Here is an 18,921-nt window from a genome sequence, read left to right on the forward strand (position 1 = left end):
GCGGGGACATTGTTGATTGTCATGTCATGTTTCGGATGCACACTGTGGACGCTGTCTTTGCTCCACAGTAAGTCTTTGCTGTCGTCCAGCATTCTGTTTTTGTTTACAGAGGGGGGGTTACCCTCTCCAAGGTTTCTCATAGTCATTCACATCGACGTCCCACTGGGGTGAGTTTTTCCTTGCCCTTATGTGGGCTTTGTACCGAGGATGTCGTTGTGGCTTGTGCAGCCCTTTGAGACACTTGTGATTTAGGGCTATATAAATAAACATTGATTGATTGATTGATTCTTGGGGCGGTGTAGCTCGGTTGGCCGTGCCAGCAACTTGAGGGTTCTAGGTTCGATTCCCGCTTACGCCATCCCAGTCACTGCCGTTGTGTCCTTGGGCAAGACACTTTACCCACCGGCTCCCGGTGCCACCCACACTGGTTTTAAATGTAACTTAGATATTGGGTTTCACTATGTAAAAGCGCTATATAAATATAATTCACTAACAATGCTCAAAGCTCTTGTCTCAAAGTAGGTGTTCTTGTCTTGCGCTCCTATTTTGGTGGCTTTTTCTCTTTTTTTGGTATTTTCCTGTAGCAGTTTCATGTCTTCCTTTGAGCGATATTTCCCGCATCTACTTTGTTTTAGCAATGAAGAATATTTCAGTTGTTTTTATCCTTCTTTGCGGTGACATTGTTGATTGTCATGTCATGTTTCGGATGCACACTGTGGACGCCGTCTTTGCTCCACAGTAAGTCTTTGCTGTCGTCCAGCATTCTGTTTTTGTTTACTTGGGGCGGTGTAGCTCGGTTGACCGTGCCAGCAACTTGAGGGTTCGAGGTTCGATCCCCGCTTCCGCCATCCCAGTCACTGCCGTTGTGTCCTTGGGCAAGAAACTTTACCCACCGGCTCCCGGTGCCACCCACACTGGTTTTAAATGTAACTTAGATATTGGGTTTCACTATGTAAAAGCGCTATATAAATATAATTCACTAACAATGCTCAAAGCTCTTGTCTCAAAGTAGGTGTTCTTGTCTTGCGCTCCTATTTTGGTGGCTTTTTCTCTTTTTTTGGTATTTTCCTGTAGCAGTTTCATGTCTTCCTTTGAGCGATATTTCCCGCATCTACTTTGTTTTAGCAATCAAGAATATTTCAGTTGTTTTTCATCCTTCTTTGCGGGGACATTGTTGATTGTCATGTCATGTTTCGGATGCACACTGTGGACGCCGTCTTTGCTCCACAGTAAGTCTTTGCTGTCGTCCAGCATTCTGTTTTTGTTTACTTGGGGCGGTGTAGCTCGGTTGACCGTGCCAGCAACTTGAGGGTTCGAGGTTCGATCCCCGCTTCCGCCATCCCAGTCACTGCCGTTGTGTCCTTGGGCAAGAAACTTTACCCACCGGCTCCCGGTGCCACCCACACTGGTTTTAAATGTAACTTAGATATTGGGTTTCACTATGTAAAAGCGCTATATGAATATAATTCACTATAATTCACTAACAATGTTTAAAGCTCTTGTCTCAAAGTAGGTGTTCTTGTCTTGCGCTCCTATTTTGGTGGCCTTTTCTCTTTTTTTGGTATTTTCCTGTAGCAGTTTCATGTCTTCCTTTGAGCGATATTTCCCGCATCTACTTTGTTTTAGCAATGAAGAATATTTCAGTTGCTTTTTATCCTTCTTTGCGGGGACATTGTTGATTGTCATGTCATGTTTCGGATGCACACTGTGGACGCCGTCTTTGCTCCACAGTAAGTCTTTGCAGTCGTCCAGCATTCTGTTTTTGTTTACTTGGGGCGGTATAGCTCGGTTGACCGTGCCAGCAACTTGAGGGTTCCAGGTTCGATCCCCGTGTCCGCCATCCCTGTCACTGCCGTTGTGTCCTTGGGCAAGAAACTTTACCCACCGGCTCCCGGTGCCACCCACACTGGTTTTAAATGTAACTTAGATATTGGGTTTCACTATGTAAAAGCGCTATATAAATATAATTCACTAACAATGCTCAAAGCTCTTGTCTCAAAGTAGGTGTTCTTGTCTTGCGCTCCTATTTTGGTGGCCTTTTCTCTTTTTTTTGGTATTTTCCTGTAGCAGTTTCATGTCTTCCTTTGAGCGATATTTCCCGCATCTACTTTGTTTTAGCAATGAAGAATATTTCAGTTGTTTTTATCCTTCTTTGCGGGGACATTGTTGATTGTCATGTCATGTTTCGGATGCACACTGTGGACGCCGTCTTTGCTCCACAGTAAGTCTTTGCTGTCGTCCAGCATTCTGTTTTTGTTTACTTCGGGCGGTATAGCTCGGTTGACCGTGCCAGCAACTTGAGGGTTCCAGGTTCGATCCCCGTGTCCGCCATCCCTGTCACTGCCGTTGTGTCCTTGGGCAAGAAACTTTACCCACCGGCTCCCGGAGCCACCCACACTGGTTTTAAATGTAACTTAGATATTGGGTTTCACTATGTAAGAGCGCTATATAAATATAATTCACTAACAATGCTCAAAGCTCTTGTCTCAAAGTAGGTGTTCTTGTCTTGCGCTCCTATTTTGGTGGCTTTTTCTCTTTTTTTTGGTATTTTCCTGTAGCAGTTTCATGTCTTCCTTTGAGCGATATTTCCCGCATCTACTTTGTTTTAGCAATGAAGAATATTTCAGTTGTTTTTTATCCTTCTTTGCGGGGACATTGTTGATTGTCATGTCATGTTTCGGATGCACACTGTGGACGCCGTCTTTGCTCCACAGTAAGTCTTTGCAGTCGTCCAGCATTCTGTTTTTGTTTACTTGGGGCGGTGTAGCTCGGTTGACCGTGCCAGCAACTTGAGGGTTCGAGGTTCGATCCCCGCTTCCGCCATCCCAGTCACTGCCGTTGTGTCCTTGGGCAAGAAACTTTACCCACCTGCTCCCGGTGCCACCCACACTGGTTTTAAATGTAACTTAGATATTGGGTTTCACTATGTAAAAGCGCTATATAAATATAATTCACTAACAATGCTCAAAGCTCTTGTCTCAAAGTAGGTGTTCTTGTCTTGCGCTCCTATTTTGGTGGCCTTTTCTCTTTTTTTTGGTATTTTCCTGTAGCAGTTTCATGTCTTCCTTTGAGCGATATTTCCCGCATCTACTTTGTTTTAGCAATGAAGAATATTTCAGTTGTTTTTATCCTTCTTTGCGGGGACATTGTTGATTGTCATGTCATGTTTCGGATGCACACTGTGGACGCCGTCTTTGCTCCACAGTAAGTCTTTGCTGTCGTCCAGCATTCTGTTTTTGTTTACTTCGGGCGGTATAGCTCGGTTGACCGTGCCAGCAACTTGAGGGTTCCAGGTTCGATCCCCGTGTCCGCCATCCCTGTCACTGCCGTTGTGTCTTTGGGCAAGAAACTTTACCCACCGGCTCCCGGAGCCACCCACACTGGTTTTAAATGTAACTTAGATATTGGGTTTCACTATGTAAGAGCGCTATATAAATATAATTCACTAACAATGCTCAAAGCTCTTGTCTCAAAGTAGGTGTTCTTGTCTTGCGCTCCTATTTTGGTGTCTTTTTCTCTTTTTTTGGTATTTTCCTGTAGCAGTTTCATGTCTTCCTTTGAGCGATATTTCCCGCATCTACTTTGTTTTAGCAATCAAGAATATTTCAGTTGTTTTTCATCCTTCTTTGCGGGGACATTGTTGATTGTCATGTCATGTTTCGGATGCACACTGTGGACGCCGTCTTTGCTCCACAGTAAGTCTTTGCTGTCGTCCAGCATTCTGTTTTTGTTTACTTGGGGCGGTGTAGCTCGGTTGACCGTGCCAGCAACTTGAGGGTTCGAGGTTCGATCCCCGCTTCCGCCATCCCAGTCACTGCCGTTGTGTCCTTGGGCAAGAAACTTTACCCACCGGCTCCCGGTGCCACCCACACTGGTTTTAAATGTAACTTAGATATTGAGTTTCACTATGTAAAAGCGCTTTGAGTCACAAGAGAAAAGCGCTATATAAATATAATTCACTAACAATGCTCAAAGCTCTTGTCTCTAAGTAGGTGTTCTTGTCTTGCGCTCCTATTTTGGTGGCTTTTTCTCATTTTTTAGTATTTTCCTGTAGCGGTTTCATGTTTTCCTTTGAGCGATATTTCCCGCATCTACTTTGTTTTAGCAATCAAGAATATTTCTAGAGATGTCCGATAATATCAGCCTGCTGATATTATCGGCCGAAAAATGCTTTAAAATGTAATATCGTAAATTATCGGTATTGTTTTTTTTAATTATCGGTATCTTTTTTTTAATTAAATCAACATAAAAAACACAAGATACACTTACAATTAGTGTACCAACCCAAAAAAAAAACTCCCCCATTTACACTCATTCACACTCTCACACAAAAGGGTTGTTTCTTTCTGTTATTAATATTCTGCTTCCTACATTATATATCAATATATATCAATACAGTCTGCAAGGGATACAGTCCGTAAGCACACATGATTGTGCGTGCTGCTGGTCCACTAATAGCACTAACCTTTAACAGTTAATTTTACTCATTTTCATTAATTACTAGTTTCTATGTAACTGTTTTTATATTGTTTTACTTTTTTATTCAAGAAAATGTTTTTAATTTGTCTATCTTATTTATTTTTTTAAAGGACCTTATCTTCACCATACCTGGTTGTCCAAACTAGGCATAATAATGTGTTAATTCCACGACTGTATATATCAGTATCGGTTGAAATCGGTATCGGTAATTAAGGGTTTGGTCAATATCGGATATCGGCAAAAAGCCATTATCGGACATCTTTAAATATTTCAGTTGTTTTTATCCTTCTTTGCGGTGACATTGTTGATTGTCATGTCATGTTACGGATGCACACTGTGGACGCCGTCTTTGCTCCACAGTAAGTCTTTGCTGTCGTCCAGCATTCTGTTTTTGTTTACTTGGGGCGGTATAGCTCGGTTGGTAGAATGGCCGTGCTAGCAACTTGAGGGTTCCAGGTTCGATCCCCGCTTCCGCCATCCTAGTCACTGCTGTTGTGTCCTTGAGCAAGACACTTTACCCACCTGAATTGATTTACCATGAATTTGTACCATGAATTGATTAACATGGACCCCGACTTAAACAAGTTGAAAAACGTATTCGGGTGTTACCATTTAGTGGTCAATTGTGCGGAATATGTACTGTACTGTGCAATCTACTAACAAAAGTTTCAATCAATCAATCAAACCTGCTTCCTAGAGATGCGCGGATAGGCAATTATTTCATCCGCAACCGCATCACAAAAGTCGTCAACCATCCGCATCCACCCGAACTAACATTTAATCAAAACCGCACCCGCCCGCCATCCGCCACCCGCCCGTTGTTATATATCTAATATAGACGATGCAAGGCATTAGTGAGGTTATAAAGCTTTTGCCTGTTAAAGAAAGGAGACTGATCCAATGGAGCAGAGACATTCAATGCGTGCCACGCTGTCACGGCCCAGACGCACACCAGTGCGCAATCATCTGGGAGCCGCGCTGAGCGCACCTCCAAGCGCGCTCGCGCCACTCAAACTGCTGCAGGCAGCTGCGTTCTATCTTGTTTTAACATCCTGTGGCACTCTTCTGGGATCACGGCGGACGAAACTGCTCATGCTCAGGGTGTTTGTGGAGGTTCGGGGTTTTGCACAAATGTGATGCACCATGTTAGATGTCCCGGTTTTGTGACTGTCGTAGACATAAACAGCGTCGCAGCTCTTGCAAATCACGTAGCCAGCATTACTATCATCCTGATTTACAACCTCATAAAAACGAGTCCACGCTGAACTTTTCTGGCCTTTTTTTCCCCCTGGTCTTTAGTATTCCCTTTTTTAGTTTGTCGCGTACCACGTTTGCTGCCGGCGTTGCCATCTCTTTTTTTTTTTTTCTTCTGTTATGGCATGCTGCAGGTGCCTGCTCGTTTTTCGTATGTGGGTAACAACATTTAACTATGTATATATATTTCCGAATTGGTTTAACTGCCACCCGCCTGAATCTATTTAAAATCTAATTTTTTTTTTTATTTCAACCGCCCGACCCGACCCGCGGATAAAATCTATCCATCCATCCATCCATCCATCTTCTTCCGCTTATCCGAGGTCGGGTCGCGGGGGCAGCAGCCTAAGCAGGGAAGCCCAGACTTCCCTCTCCCCAGCCACTTCGTCCAGCTCCTCCCGGGGGATCCCGAGGCGTTCCCAGGCCAGCCGGGAGACATAGTCTTCCCAACGTGTCCTGGGTCTTCCTCGTGGCCTCCTACCGGTCGGACATGCCCTAAACACCTCCTTAGGGAGGCGCTCGGGTGGCATCCTGACCAGATGCCCGAACCACCTCATCTGGCTCCTCTCGATGCGGAGGAGCAGCGGCTTTACTTTGAGCTCCCCCCGGATGACAGAGCTTCTCACCCTATCTCTAAGGGAGAGCCCCGCCACCCGGCGGAGGAAACTCATTTCGGCCGCTTGTACCCGTGATCTTGTCCTTTCGGTCATAACCCAAAGCTCGTGACCATAGGTGAGGATGGGAACGTAGATCGACCGGTAAATTGAGAGCTTTGCCTTCCGGCTCAGCTCCTTCTTCACCACAACGGATCGATACAGCGTCCGCATTACTGAAGACGCCGCACCGATCCGCCTGTCGATCTCACGATCCACTCTTCCCTCACTCGTGAACAAGACTCCAAGGTACTTGAACTCCTCCACTTGGGGCAAGATCTCCTCCCCAACCCGGAGATGGATAAAATCTAATTTTTTTTTATTTCAACCGCCCGACCCGCGGATAATCCGCGGACTCCGCGGTTGTGTCCGCAAACCGCGCATCTCTACTGCTCCCAGTGCCACCCACACTGGTTTTAAAGGTAACTTAGATATTGGGTTTCACTATGTAAAAGCGCTTTAAGTCTCTAGAGAAAAGCGCTATATAAATATAATTCACCAACAATGCAATGCAAGTTTGTTACCTGACACAGTCATCGAATTAGCAAACAATGTTAGGCTCCAGCATCCCCCGCGACCCCAAAAAGGGACAAGCGGTAGTAAATGGATGGATGGATGTTCACTTAGCTTGAACATGATTTATTGTAAAAAAAAAAAATACAATAAAAAATAACGTAATGCACATGGCAAACAACTATTTTTAGGTATGTGCGTGGTGGCTATTTTTAACAGGGTTGACAAAGCGTGTGCTAAATTAGCATGGAGGATAAAATAGCTGAAGTTACCTTTCTTCAGGGTTTCAATTCAAAAATCGAAGAAAAAAAGCGCAAGAGTGGGCGTGAAGAGTTAGCTATCTGCCATGTTTTCCCACAAAATAGCTTTTAGTTTGAAGCGAGGAAGACAATCCCGACGTGCTAACGTTTAGCCGACTCAATACGCGGTGACGCTTGAAATTAAGCACTTCCGGTGTCAGTTGCCCAACACGCATGCGTGTATGTTTTTTGTTGTCGCGCTCGATTCATTCACTCCTACCTCGCGCGCGGCAGCAGTACACGTCAAACGAACACCACTCCGCCCGCATATTTTGTCACGGTGAATAAATGCGTGAACGCAGAGGAGCAAAACAAACCGCCATTGTGGCTCTCTAAGCGCCATTGTGGCTCTCTAAGCGCGTCCTCGCTTCGTCATGGCGGAGGGCAGCGGGAGTGTTAACCACGCCATCCTCCCTCCGGGGGACCCTCAGCTTATCGCGATGATCGTGGAGCACCTGAAGAACCGGGGCCTTTTCGACGAGTTCCGCCGGGACTGTTTGGCAGACGTTGACACCAAGGTATACCCGGCTAATGCCGACAACATGGCAGCTAACAAAGCTACTTCTCTGATTATGGCTAAAAACTGTACCGCGATATCACGTGTTTTACATCCGGCAATATCGATAATCGTTAATATTTTTTATAACCTATCAAAAATAAGGAGCAGGAGAAACTAAATGTATACATTTTTAATTCAAATTTAGTCACCGCAGCTATCAATCAATCAATGTTTATTTATATAGCCCTAAATCACAAGTGTCTCAAAGGGCTGCACAAGCCACAACGACATCCTCGGTACAAAGCCCACATAAGGGCAAGGAAAAACTCACCCCAGTGGGACGTCGATGTGAATGACTATGAGAAACCTTGGAGAGGGTAACCCCCCCTCTGTAAACAAAAACAGAATGCTGGACGACAGCAAAGACTTACTGTGGAGCAAAGACAGCGTCCACAGTGTGCATCCGAAACATGACATGACAATCAACAATGTCCCCACAAAGAAGGATAAAAACAACTGAAATATTCTTGATTGCTAAAACAAAGTACCCTATTTTCCGCACTATAAGGCGAACCTAAAAACCTTTAATTTTATCAAAAGATGACAGTGCGCCTTATAATCCGGTGCGCCTTATATATGGACCAATATTGAGCCACAACAGGTCTCGCAACCCCAGCCTCTACTGTAGCGTCTATTCTATGCGCCTTATAATGCGGTGCGCCTTATATATGAACAAAGTTTTAAAATAGGCCATTCATTGAAGGTGCGCCTTATAGTGCGGAAAATACGGTAGATGCGGGAAATATCGCTCAAAGGTAGACATGAAACTGCTACAGGAAAATACCAAAAAGAGAGAAAAAGCCACCAAAATAGGAGCGCAAGACAAGAACACCTACTTTGAGACAAGAGCTATATTGATGCATGCTTGGTCATGGTTTAAAGTTATATCCAACAATTGCGACGACGACTTTTTACTGTCAACCGAGTTTTCGTTTTTTTTTTTATGATTTCTGCTGGCTATTGTTGATGATAATGATTATTATGATGCAGATGAGCGGTGAAGCCAACAACCCTCTAGGGGAGACCGAAAGCAATGGATGTCGAGTGGGTCTGACATAATATTGTGAGAGTCCAGTCCATAGTGGATCCAGCATAATAGTAAGAGTCCAGTCCATAGTGGGGCCAGCAGGACACCATCCCGAGCGGAGACGGGTCAGCAGCGCAGAGATGTTCCCCGCCGATGCACAGGCGAGCGGTCCACCCCGGGTCCCGACTCTGGACAGCCAGCACTTCATCCATGGCCACCGGACCTGTGCCCCCCCCTCAAGGAAAAGGGGAGCAGAGGAGAAAAGAAAAGAAACGGCAGATCAACTGGTCTAACAGGGGGGCTATTTAAAGGCTAGAGTATACAAATGAGTTTTAAGATGGGACTTAAATGCTTCTACTGAGGTAGCATCTCTAATTGTTACCGGGAGGGCATTCCATAGTACTGGAGCCCCAATAGAAAACGCTCTATAGCCCGCAGACTTTTTTTGGGCTCTGGGAATCACTAATAAGCCGGAGTTCTTTGAACGCAGATTTCTTGCCGGGATATATGGTACAATGCAATCGACAAGATAGGACGGAGCTAGACCGTGTAGTATTTTATACGTAAGTAGTAAAACCTTAAAGTCACATCTTAAGTGCACAGGAAGCCAGTGCAGGTGAGCCAGTATAGGTATACATATATAGGTATATATGTATATAGTTGTATAAAGGTATATACAGTATAGGCGTAATATGATCAAACTTTCTTGTTCTTGTCAAAAGTCTAGCAGCCGCATTTTGTACCAACTGTAATTTTTTAATGCTAGACATAGGGAGACCCGAAAATAATACGTTACAGTAGTCGAGACGAGACGTAACGAACGCATGAATAATGATCTCAGCGTCGCTAGTGGATAAAATAGAACGAATTTTAGCGATATTACGGAGATGGAAGAAGGCCGTTTTAGTAACACTCTTAATGTGTGACTCAAAGGAGAGAGTTGGGTGGAAGATAATAGCCAGATTCTTTACTGATTCGCCTTGTGTAATTGTTTGGTTGTCAAATGTTAAGGTGGTATTATTAAATAAATGTCGGTGTTTAGCAGGACCGATAATCAGCATTTCCGTTTTCTTGGCGTTGAGTTGCAAGAAGTTAGCGGACATCCATTGTTTAATTTCATTAGGCGGAATGGGAAAGGAAAGAAAATGTCAACACAAGCAGGGAAAACAATTTGAACCAAATGATCAACAATAACCTCTTAAAGTGAAGGTGCGAGTACCAAATAAAATTGCTTCGAGGTCGGTAAGCACAACCAGAATTATTCCGCACATTAGGCGCACCGGGGTATAAGGCGCACCGTCGATTTTTGAGAAAATGAAAAGATTTTAAGTGCGCTTTATAGTCCGAAAAATACGGGCTATATATTAATATCGTTTTATCGGCCCCGCTCTACTTATGTGTGATGTTTACCTTTCGTTTTGTTTCACTTGCCTGATTATTTTGTTGTTGCGGACAGCCTGCTTACCAGAACCTTCGCCAGAAGGTGGACAACTTTGTCGCATCCCATCTGAGTACTCAGGACTGGAACCCGTCCATCAACAAGAACCAGATGAGGAACGGACTAAGACAGAGTGTTGTCCAGTAAGAACTACCGCCTTCCTTATTTCAATCGGTTTCCGTCATTTAGGCACTTTTCATCGCGTGTACCGTTTCAGATCTGGCATGTTGGAGTCCGGGGTGGACCGGATCATCACGCAGGTCGTGGACCCGAAGATGAACCACACGTTCCGACCGCACATCGAGACCGCCATCCACGACTTCCTGTCAGGAGAGAAAAGGGAGGACAGCAACACTGAGCAGACGGAGCCGTGCGAGGGCCAGTCCGCCTCGGGCCCCAGGACCCCTTAAGATCTTTCACAAAGAGGCGGGGTCAGGTTTGAAGAGCAGTCTCGAGGAGAGACTGAGGCTGGCCCTTTTAAGAGGCGGGGACACAGGAGCGTCATGTTTGATGCTGCTCAGAACTTTTCATATTGACCCCCGCCCAACTTGAGGGTCACATGACCGTCCGCAAACATGTTAGGCCATGTCCATATGGACAGGTTTGGAGTTTTGGACTCTTGTCCATGGCAAACCTTGAAAAACTGCGGCCAAAGTGGACATGAGTGCATAATCTCATGAATATAAACCTTATTTAACAACGGAACATTAACAACATCCTAGGTCAGTGATTCTCACGCTGTGGTGGCTCCATCTAGTGGTACACCAAAGAATCGCTTGATTAAAGTACAGTGTTTTATTTTCTTATATTAAAACACTGTTACTGTTCAAACTGTGCGTAATGTTACAGTGGCCAAAAGTAATAAACATTCTTGTTAGATAAAACCTCTGCCTTGTTTTTAATGAATACTTAGGCCTACTACGCTACTGTGTTGTAATACTGGTCATTATTATAACATTTGTGCAATGTTATGATAAAAGTTGGAATTTTACTCAATAACAGTCGCAATTTTAGAAGAAAAGCTTAAAATGTTGGCAATTTTATGAAAAGAGTCGTAATTTCACTCGACAAGTCACAATTTTATAAGAAAACTTGAAATTTTGGCAATATAATAATTGGAATTTCACTTGGCAAAAATGATGACGAAAGTCATAATTTTACTCAACAAATGTCACTATTTTACGAGAACAACAAAAAAAATGGCAGTATTGTGATAAAGGTCAGTATTTTATATGACAAATGTCGCCATTTTGCATGAAAAAGTTATAATTTTTAGGAGAAAATATTGCAATATTACAGAAACAGAAGGAATATGAGAAATTGTTCCCAATTTTATAAGAAAAACTGAATATTTGTGCAATATTATGAAAAAAGTTGGAATTTTACTCAATAACAGTCGCAATTTTACAAGAAAAGCTTAAAATGTTGGCAATTTTATGAAAAGAGTTGTAATTTCACTTGACAAAAGTCACAATTTTATAAGAAAACTTGAAATTTTGGCAATATTATAATAATAATCGGAATTTCACTTGGCAAAAATGATGACGAAAGTCATAATTTTACTCAACAAATGTCACTATTTTACGAGAACAACAAAAACATTGGCAATATTGTGATAAAGGTCAGTATTTTATATGACAAATGTCGCCATTTTGCATGAAAAAGTTATAATTTTTAGGAGAAAATATTGCAATATTACAGAAACAGAAAAAATATGAGAAATTGTTCCCAATTTTATAAGAAAAACTGAACATTTGTGCAATATGAGTGCTGGCCCAGTCACATAACATGTGCGGCTTCTGCACGCACACACATTAGAATGCAACGCATACTTCATCAACAGCGATACAGGTTACACTGAGGGTAGCCGAATAAAAAACTTTAACACTGTTAGAAATATACGCCACATTGTGAATCCACACCAAACCAGAACCCTTTACAGCACTAACTCTTCCGGGACGCTACAAGGTGTGTGTGTGTGGGGGGAGGTTTGGTGGTAGCGGAGGTGTATATTGTAGCGTCCCGGAAGAGTTAGTGCTGCAAAGGATTCTGGGTATTTGTTCTGTTGTGTTTATGTTGTGTTACGGTGCGGATGTTCTCCCGAAATGTGTTTGTCATTCTTGTTTGGTGTGAATTTACTGTGTGGCGTGTATTTCTAACAGTGTTAAAGTTTTTTATACTGGCACCCTCAGTGTAACCTGTATCGCTGTTGATGAAGTATTCGTTGCATTCGCTTGTGTGTGCGTTCAAAAGACCGACAAGCTGCTGCTCTCTGTATGCGCTACTCCGCCAACAGGTGCACACACACACACACACACACACATAGGTCCCTTTGGTGCCCTCACAAACAATCAGAAATCATAACAATTCCTAACTTTAACAACCATATTGTTCCAATAATAAACATTTAGACATGTAAAATTCATAATACATTAACATCGGCAGAATAGCTGAAGAGATAGCTGCAAGAAGGATGGGGTCGGGGGGTATGCGTGCGTGTGTGTGTGTGTGTGTGTGTGTGTGTGTGTGTGTGTGTGTGTGTGTGTGTGTGTGTGTGTTAGAGATGCGCGGATAGGCAATTATTTCATCCGCAACCGCATCAGAAAGTCGTCAACCATCCGCCATCCACCCGATGTAACATTTGATCAGAACCGCACCCGCCCGTTGTTATATATCTAATATAGACGATGCAAGGCATTAGTGAGGTTATAAAGCTTTTGCCTGTTAAAGAAAGGAGACTGATCCAATGCAGCACAGACATTCGCGTGCCACGCTGTCACGACCCAGACGCACACCAGTGCGCAATCATATGGGAGCCGCGCTGAGCGCACCTCCAAGCGCGTCTCGCTGCCGGCGACGGCCGGGTATGGGCCCGACGCTCCAGCGCCATCCATTTTCAGGGCTAGTTGATTCGGCAGGTGGGTTGTTACACACTCCTTAGCGGGTTCCGACTTCCATGGCCACCGTCCTGCTGTCTATATCAACCAGGGTGAGCCCCACCCCTTTCGTGAGCGCACTGCGCGCGGAGTGACCCCTGTTACGCGCCCCCGGCAACAGGGGTGGCGGGCAGGTAAGATGCGCGGGCGGAGCGCGCGGAGTGACCCCTGTTACGAGCCCCCGGCCACAGGGGTGGCGGGTAGGTAAGCTGCTTACCTGCTGCGCGTGACGCCGGCCGCGGCGAAGGCGGACGAGGCGGGGTGTCGGTGCGGTGGGCGCGGTGGTGACCCTGGACGTGCGTCGGGCCCTTCTCGCGTATCGCCTCAGCTACGGCTCCCGGTGGGGCCCTCTCGGGGGAAGGGGCCTCGGTCCCGGACCCCGGCGAGGCGTCCCTTCTCCGCTCCGTAAAAGTGTCCATCTCTTTTTTTTTTTTTCTTCTGTTGTGGCATATGCAGCAGGTGCCTGCTCGTTTTTCGTATGTGGGTAACAACATTTAACTATGTATATATATTTCCCAATTGGTTTAACTGCCACCCGCCTGAATCTATTTAAAATCTTTTTTTTTTTTATTTCAACCGCCCGACCCGACCCGACCCGCGGATAAAATCTAATTTTTTTTAATTTCATCTGCCCGATCCGCGGAAAATCCGCGGACTCCGCGGTTGTGCCCGCAAACCGCGCATCTCTAGTGTGTGTGTGTGTGTGTGTGTGTGTGTGTGTGTGTGTGTGTGTGTGTGTGTGTGTGTGTGTGTGTGTGTGTGTGTGTGTGTGTGTGTGTGCTTTGGAAGAGGCGCCGCTGAACGAGAGGTAGTGTCTTTTCCTCCGCTGTGGAATAAGTCTGTTTTGGTATCTTTTTACAGAAAAATCCTGTCTCATCACAATTAAAACTTACTGTGGTACGAAGCCCGCTTCGTCAATTCTTTCGAACTTGTCTGTGCCATTAATGTACTCCTCGGGAAAAAAAAATATATATATATATATTTTTTAAACTCCTCAGTGAATCCGCCGGCCGCGCAAGTCCCGCCGCCGGCCGGGATGCCCAAAATGTCCAAAACGCGCCCAGCAAAGTCCCACGGAAAGCGGGGAGAAAAGTCGGCAAAAGTCCCCAAAATGTTCAAAATACCACAAGTGCCACAAGTCCCTTTGAGTTTTGGTTGCTCACAGAGTCAGCAAAATGGACAAAACTTGTCAAAGGGCCAAAAAAACTGAAAAAAAGTAGTGTTCCGTGCAACTCGTGCTGCGCCCTGCTTTGGCTACACCAGCAGCACACCTGTCCCAAACCTGACTAAATAACAAGTTAAATCTCCATCCATCCATCCATTTTCTACCGCTTGCCCTTTCGTGGTCGCGGGGGGTGCTGGAGCCTATCTCAGCTGCATTCGGGCGGAAGGCGGTGTACACTCTGGACAAGTCCCCACCTCATCGCAGGGCCAACACAGATAGACAGACACCATTCTCTTATTATTATAATCAAATGACAGCAGTCATTTCCATGAGGTTATTTTCTAATATAAGTGTTTAGGCCCACTTACAATGACAAAAACAAAAAATATTGTTTTTCATGAACTGTGTACTTGTTAGAGATGCGCGGATAGGCAATTTATTTCATCCGCAACCGCGTCAGAAAGTCGTCAACCATCCGCCATCCACCCGATGTAACGTTTGATCAGAACTGCACCCGCCCGCCATCCGCCCGAAGTTTTATTTACGGAGGCAATAATTGAGCATGGACTTCCAATCGCACTGGCTGATCACATGGGACAGTTAAATGTTTGTAATGCAACCTTTAAAAATCATTACGCGGTGATCGCGGTCCCAAAAATAAACTTTTCTTGCATGATAATGTCCAGAAAAATTCGCTTTATATTACTATAGAGTCCTTTTAACGAATGAGTTTGATGGTTTATCACAAACCTTAAATGAAAGAAGTCCTTTGTTCTCCTGCACCATGCATGCACTTTGGCCTTGCTCCGTGTTTGGTGCGCAATCCTGTCGGCTGTATTTCACAGCACGACATACTGTTAAAAGTGTTTATACTATTTATGCTTTCAAGTCCAAGTTGAAGAAATCTTGTTAAATGTTGACAGCATAACTACCAAAATACAGAAGTATGTCCTTAATATTTTTGCAGTGCTATTTCTGTTGAAAAGTTCAAATGATTACATTAGAGATGTGATGTGCCACTTTTCAAGTGTCTGATGGCTTCAATTAATTTTCATTAATTTTTCATATTTTGAATTCTTTTGAAAGGCTTACAAAAAAACTACATTTGAATTGTAATTCCATGCTATTGACAGGACTATTAATTTTAATGAAGTTAGCTTACCATGTTTACAGTATGATAATTGTGATAGAAATGTGAATTTTAGGCACAGAATATTTTTTACAATTGAACAAGGCAGTAGATTATACAAGCTTGGACAGAAAGTTAATAATGACACCATTTTTTTTTTTTATGGAATTGTTTAGTACTGTTTTACCATTTGTTTACTGTAAAAAGTGTTTATACTGTTTATACTTTCAATTAACAAATTGAAGTCTTGTGAAAGGTTGACAGGATAACTGGCATTAACTGTCAAAATAATTTCAAACTATTGAAGTTAGTTTACAGAATAAACATGTCAATCAACCCATATGATTTTTGCTGTAATATTTTTGTTTTGAAAAGTCACTGTGACTGATAGAAAAGTGATGGTTTTAGCAACATTTTAACCTGTCTGAATGCTAATAATCATTTTGCGTCGGGGGGCGAAGCCCTGAACCCTCCACCAGGACTTTGTCCTGGACCTACCGGGGCCTGCGGCCCTTGGACCCTGGCTACTAGGTTTTTCTGATTTCAAAAGTTGGCAGGTATGGTGAGGTTATAAAGCTTTTGCCTGTTAAAGAAAGGAGACTGATCCAATGCAGCACAGACTTTCGCGTGCCACGCTGTCACGACCCAGACGCACACCAGTGCGCAATCATATGGGAGCCGCGCTGAGCGCACCTCCAAGCGCGTCTCGCTGCCGGCGACGGCCAGGTATGGGCCCGACGCTCCAGCGCCATCCATTTTCAGGGCTAGTTGATTCGGCAGGTGGGTTGTTACACACTCCTTAGCGGGTTCCGACTTCCATGGCCACCGTCCTAGCTGCTGTCTATATAAACCAGGGTGAGCCCCACCCCTTTCGTGAGCGCACTGCGCGCGGAGTGACCCCTGTTACGCGCCCCCGGCAACAGGGGTGGCGGGCAGGTAAGCTGCGCGGGCGGAGCGCGCGGAGTGACCCATGTTACGAGCCCCGCCGGGGGTGGCGGGCAGGTAAGCTGCTTACCTGCTGCGCGTGACGCCGGCCGCGGCGAAGGCGGACGAGGCGGGGAGTCGGTGCGGTGGGCGCGGTAGTGACCCTGGACGTGCGTCGGGCCCTTCTCGCGGATCGCCTCAGCTACGGCTCCCGGTGGGGCCCTCTCGGGGGAAGGGGCCTCGGTCCCGGACCCCGGCGAGGCGTCCCTTCTCCGCTCCGTAAAAGTGTCCATCTCTTTTCTTTTTTCTTCTTCTGTTGTGGCATATGCTGCAGGTGCCTGCTCGTTTTTCGTATGTGGGTAACAACATTTAACTATGTATATATATTTCCCAATTGGTTTAACTGCCACCCGCAAAAAAAAAAAAAAAAAAATCTAATTAATCCGCCCGAACCGACCCGCGCGCGGATAAAATCTTTTTCTTTTTTTTTTCATCCGCCCGATCCGCGGATAATCCGCGGACTCCGCGGTTGTGCCCGCAAACCGCGCATCTCTAGTAGTATTGTTTGTCTGGGTGGAGGTCCTGCTTTGGAAATAATTTTTACCCCTTTCAGACATTGCATTTAGTTCCCATTAAAACATTCACATGTTGCACAATGAGATGTAAGCAGGGGATCATGTGTACATTCCTGCAACTTCCTGTTTGTAAAAAAATATATTTTTATTAGTATTTATTTAATATACTAACAGCATTTCATAATTAATATTTATAAATTAAGATTCCTAATAAATGACACTAGAATAAGCACACAGTTGATTGGTAAATCATAGTGTAACGACCTGGAATGACACTTTATGTGTGGTGTTGGAGTTGTCCGACTTTTTGTGTGGCTGTAAACGCATCACTGGCTCAGTGCCATATGTGCATGTGTTGGCGCAAGTGAGAAAGAGCGAGCGGCTGCTGTTGATATAACAAAGTTGCTTTTGGTCTGGTTTGTACTGCAGAAAATGACCACTTTTGCGAGATATAATGTTTTTTACTAATGTTTTGGTGATGTGTTTATGGCCGACATTAAAGAGTTTTGCTCAGTAAAGTGATGGATGGAATTCATGTCCTCAAAGCGTCTCGCCAGACGTTACAATATTTGAACAATGATGACGAAAACTGTTTTATCTGTCGTGTCCGTGTTGTGTCGAAAATTGTTATGCGCTTTTTTTTTTTTATGTGATTTTGTGCGCGGCATAGATTTGCCGTGCGCAGAGGACGCTTGAGCAGTGTGCAATTGCACAGGCGCGCACCTTAGAGTGAACATTGCTAGAAACATGCTTTGCACATGGAGGCATACAGTATTGTGTTTTACGGACTATAAAGTATACAAACCACACCCACTAAATTTTAGGGGAAAAAAATATTACTCCATTTATTAGCCACACCGGACCATAAGCCACAGATATATAATTTTTGAAATGAGTTGTTTGAACAGAAAGATTCTGTAAATGTTTATTTACATACCTTAATTGTTTCCAAACAACACGGCAGTAAAACGGCTGACCAAACAAAACGGAAGTCATCGTCATGGACCCGTCAGCTGCGGACGCTCGCTCTCCATTCAGCTCAACGGACTCAATAACTCCACGGTGACCTTTTGGAGAATTTACTGAGGAATCTGCGAAAGTGAAACAATACAGAAAAAAATGCCATTGTAAGTTAATATCACCAACACAGACACTAAATGTGTTAGCATATTAGCTAATGCTAACTGGCGTCATTACATGACGATATGTATGAAAACACGCCTACAGACATCACACATGGGAGGGTTTAGTAAGTATAAAGAGTTTTAGTTATATTGTAAAACTTACATATGTTGCTTGGAGTGATGAAGAATCCATACAAGTAGACACGCTATGGACTGAACTGTATTTATTATATTTATTTATTATAACCCCTATTTAATAATACCACCTTAACATTTGACAAACAATTATACGCCGATTTAATAATACCGCCTTAACATTTCACAACCAATTATACACCTGTTTAATGATACCACCTTAACATTTGACAAACAATTATACACCTATTTAATAATACCGCCTTAACATTTGACAAACAATTATACGCCTATTTAATGATACCGCCTTAACATTTGACAAACAATTATACGCCTATTTAGTAATACCGCCTTAACATTTGACAAACAATTATACGCCTATTTAATAATACCGCCTTAACATTTGACAAACAATTATACACCTATTTAATAATACTGCCTTAACATTTGACAAACAATTATACACCTATTTAATAATACCGCCTTAACATTTGACAAACAATTATACGCCTATTTAATAATACCACCTTAACATTTGACAACCAATTATACGCCTATTTAATAATACCGCCTTAACATTTGACAAACAATTATACACCTATTTAATAATACCGCCTTAACATTTGACAAACAATTATACGCCTATTTAATGATACCGTCTTAACATTTGACAAACAATTATACGCCGATTTAATAATACCGCCTTAACAT

General features: G+C 43.9%; 2 protein-coding genes across 2 annotated transcripts in view; one reads left to right on the forward strand and one right to left on the reverse strand.

Moving 5' to 3' along the window:
• Nucleotides 1–7,370, reverse strand: part of htatsf1 (HIV-1 Tat specific factor 1) — a 33,926-nt gene extending 26,556 nt beyond the window's left edge. Inside the window, exon 1 of the mRNA XM_061962951.2 lies at nucleotides 7,172–7,370. The gene's annotated coding sequence lies outside the window, so the exon portion shown is untranslated. The remainder of the gene's footprint in view (nucleotides 1–7,171) is intronic.
• Nucleotides 7,371–7,456: 86 nt separating this feature from the next.
• LOC133607268 (uncharacterized) overlaps nucleotides 7,457–18,921 on the forward strand; it is a 33,959-nt gene continuing 22,494 nt past the window's right edge. Inside the window, exons 1-4 of the mRNA XM_072913865.1 lie at nucleotides 7,457–7,716; nucleotides 10,241–10,365; nucleotides 10,440–10,630; nucleotides 12,476–12,518. Coding sequence (XP_072769966.1) covers nucleotides 7,573–7,716; nucleotides 10,241–10,365; nucleotides 10,440–10,630; nucleotides 12,476–12,518 — 503 coding nt within the window. The 5' untranslated portion in view covers nucleotides 7,457–7,572. The remainder of the gene's footprint in view (nucleotides 7,717–10,240; nucleotides 10,366–10,439; nucleotides 10,631–12,475; nucleotides 12,519–18,921) is intronic.

Source organism: Nerophis lumbriciformis, linkage group LG09 (genome assembly GCF_033978685.3).
Source record: "Nerophis lumbriciformis linkage group LG09, RoL_Nlum_v2.1, whole genome shotgun sequence".
Taxonomy (NCBI): domain Eukaryota; kingdom Metazoa; phylum Chordata; class Actinopteri; order Syngnathiformes; family Syngnathidae; genus Nerophis; species Nerophis lumbriciformis.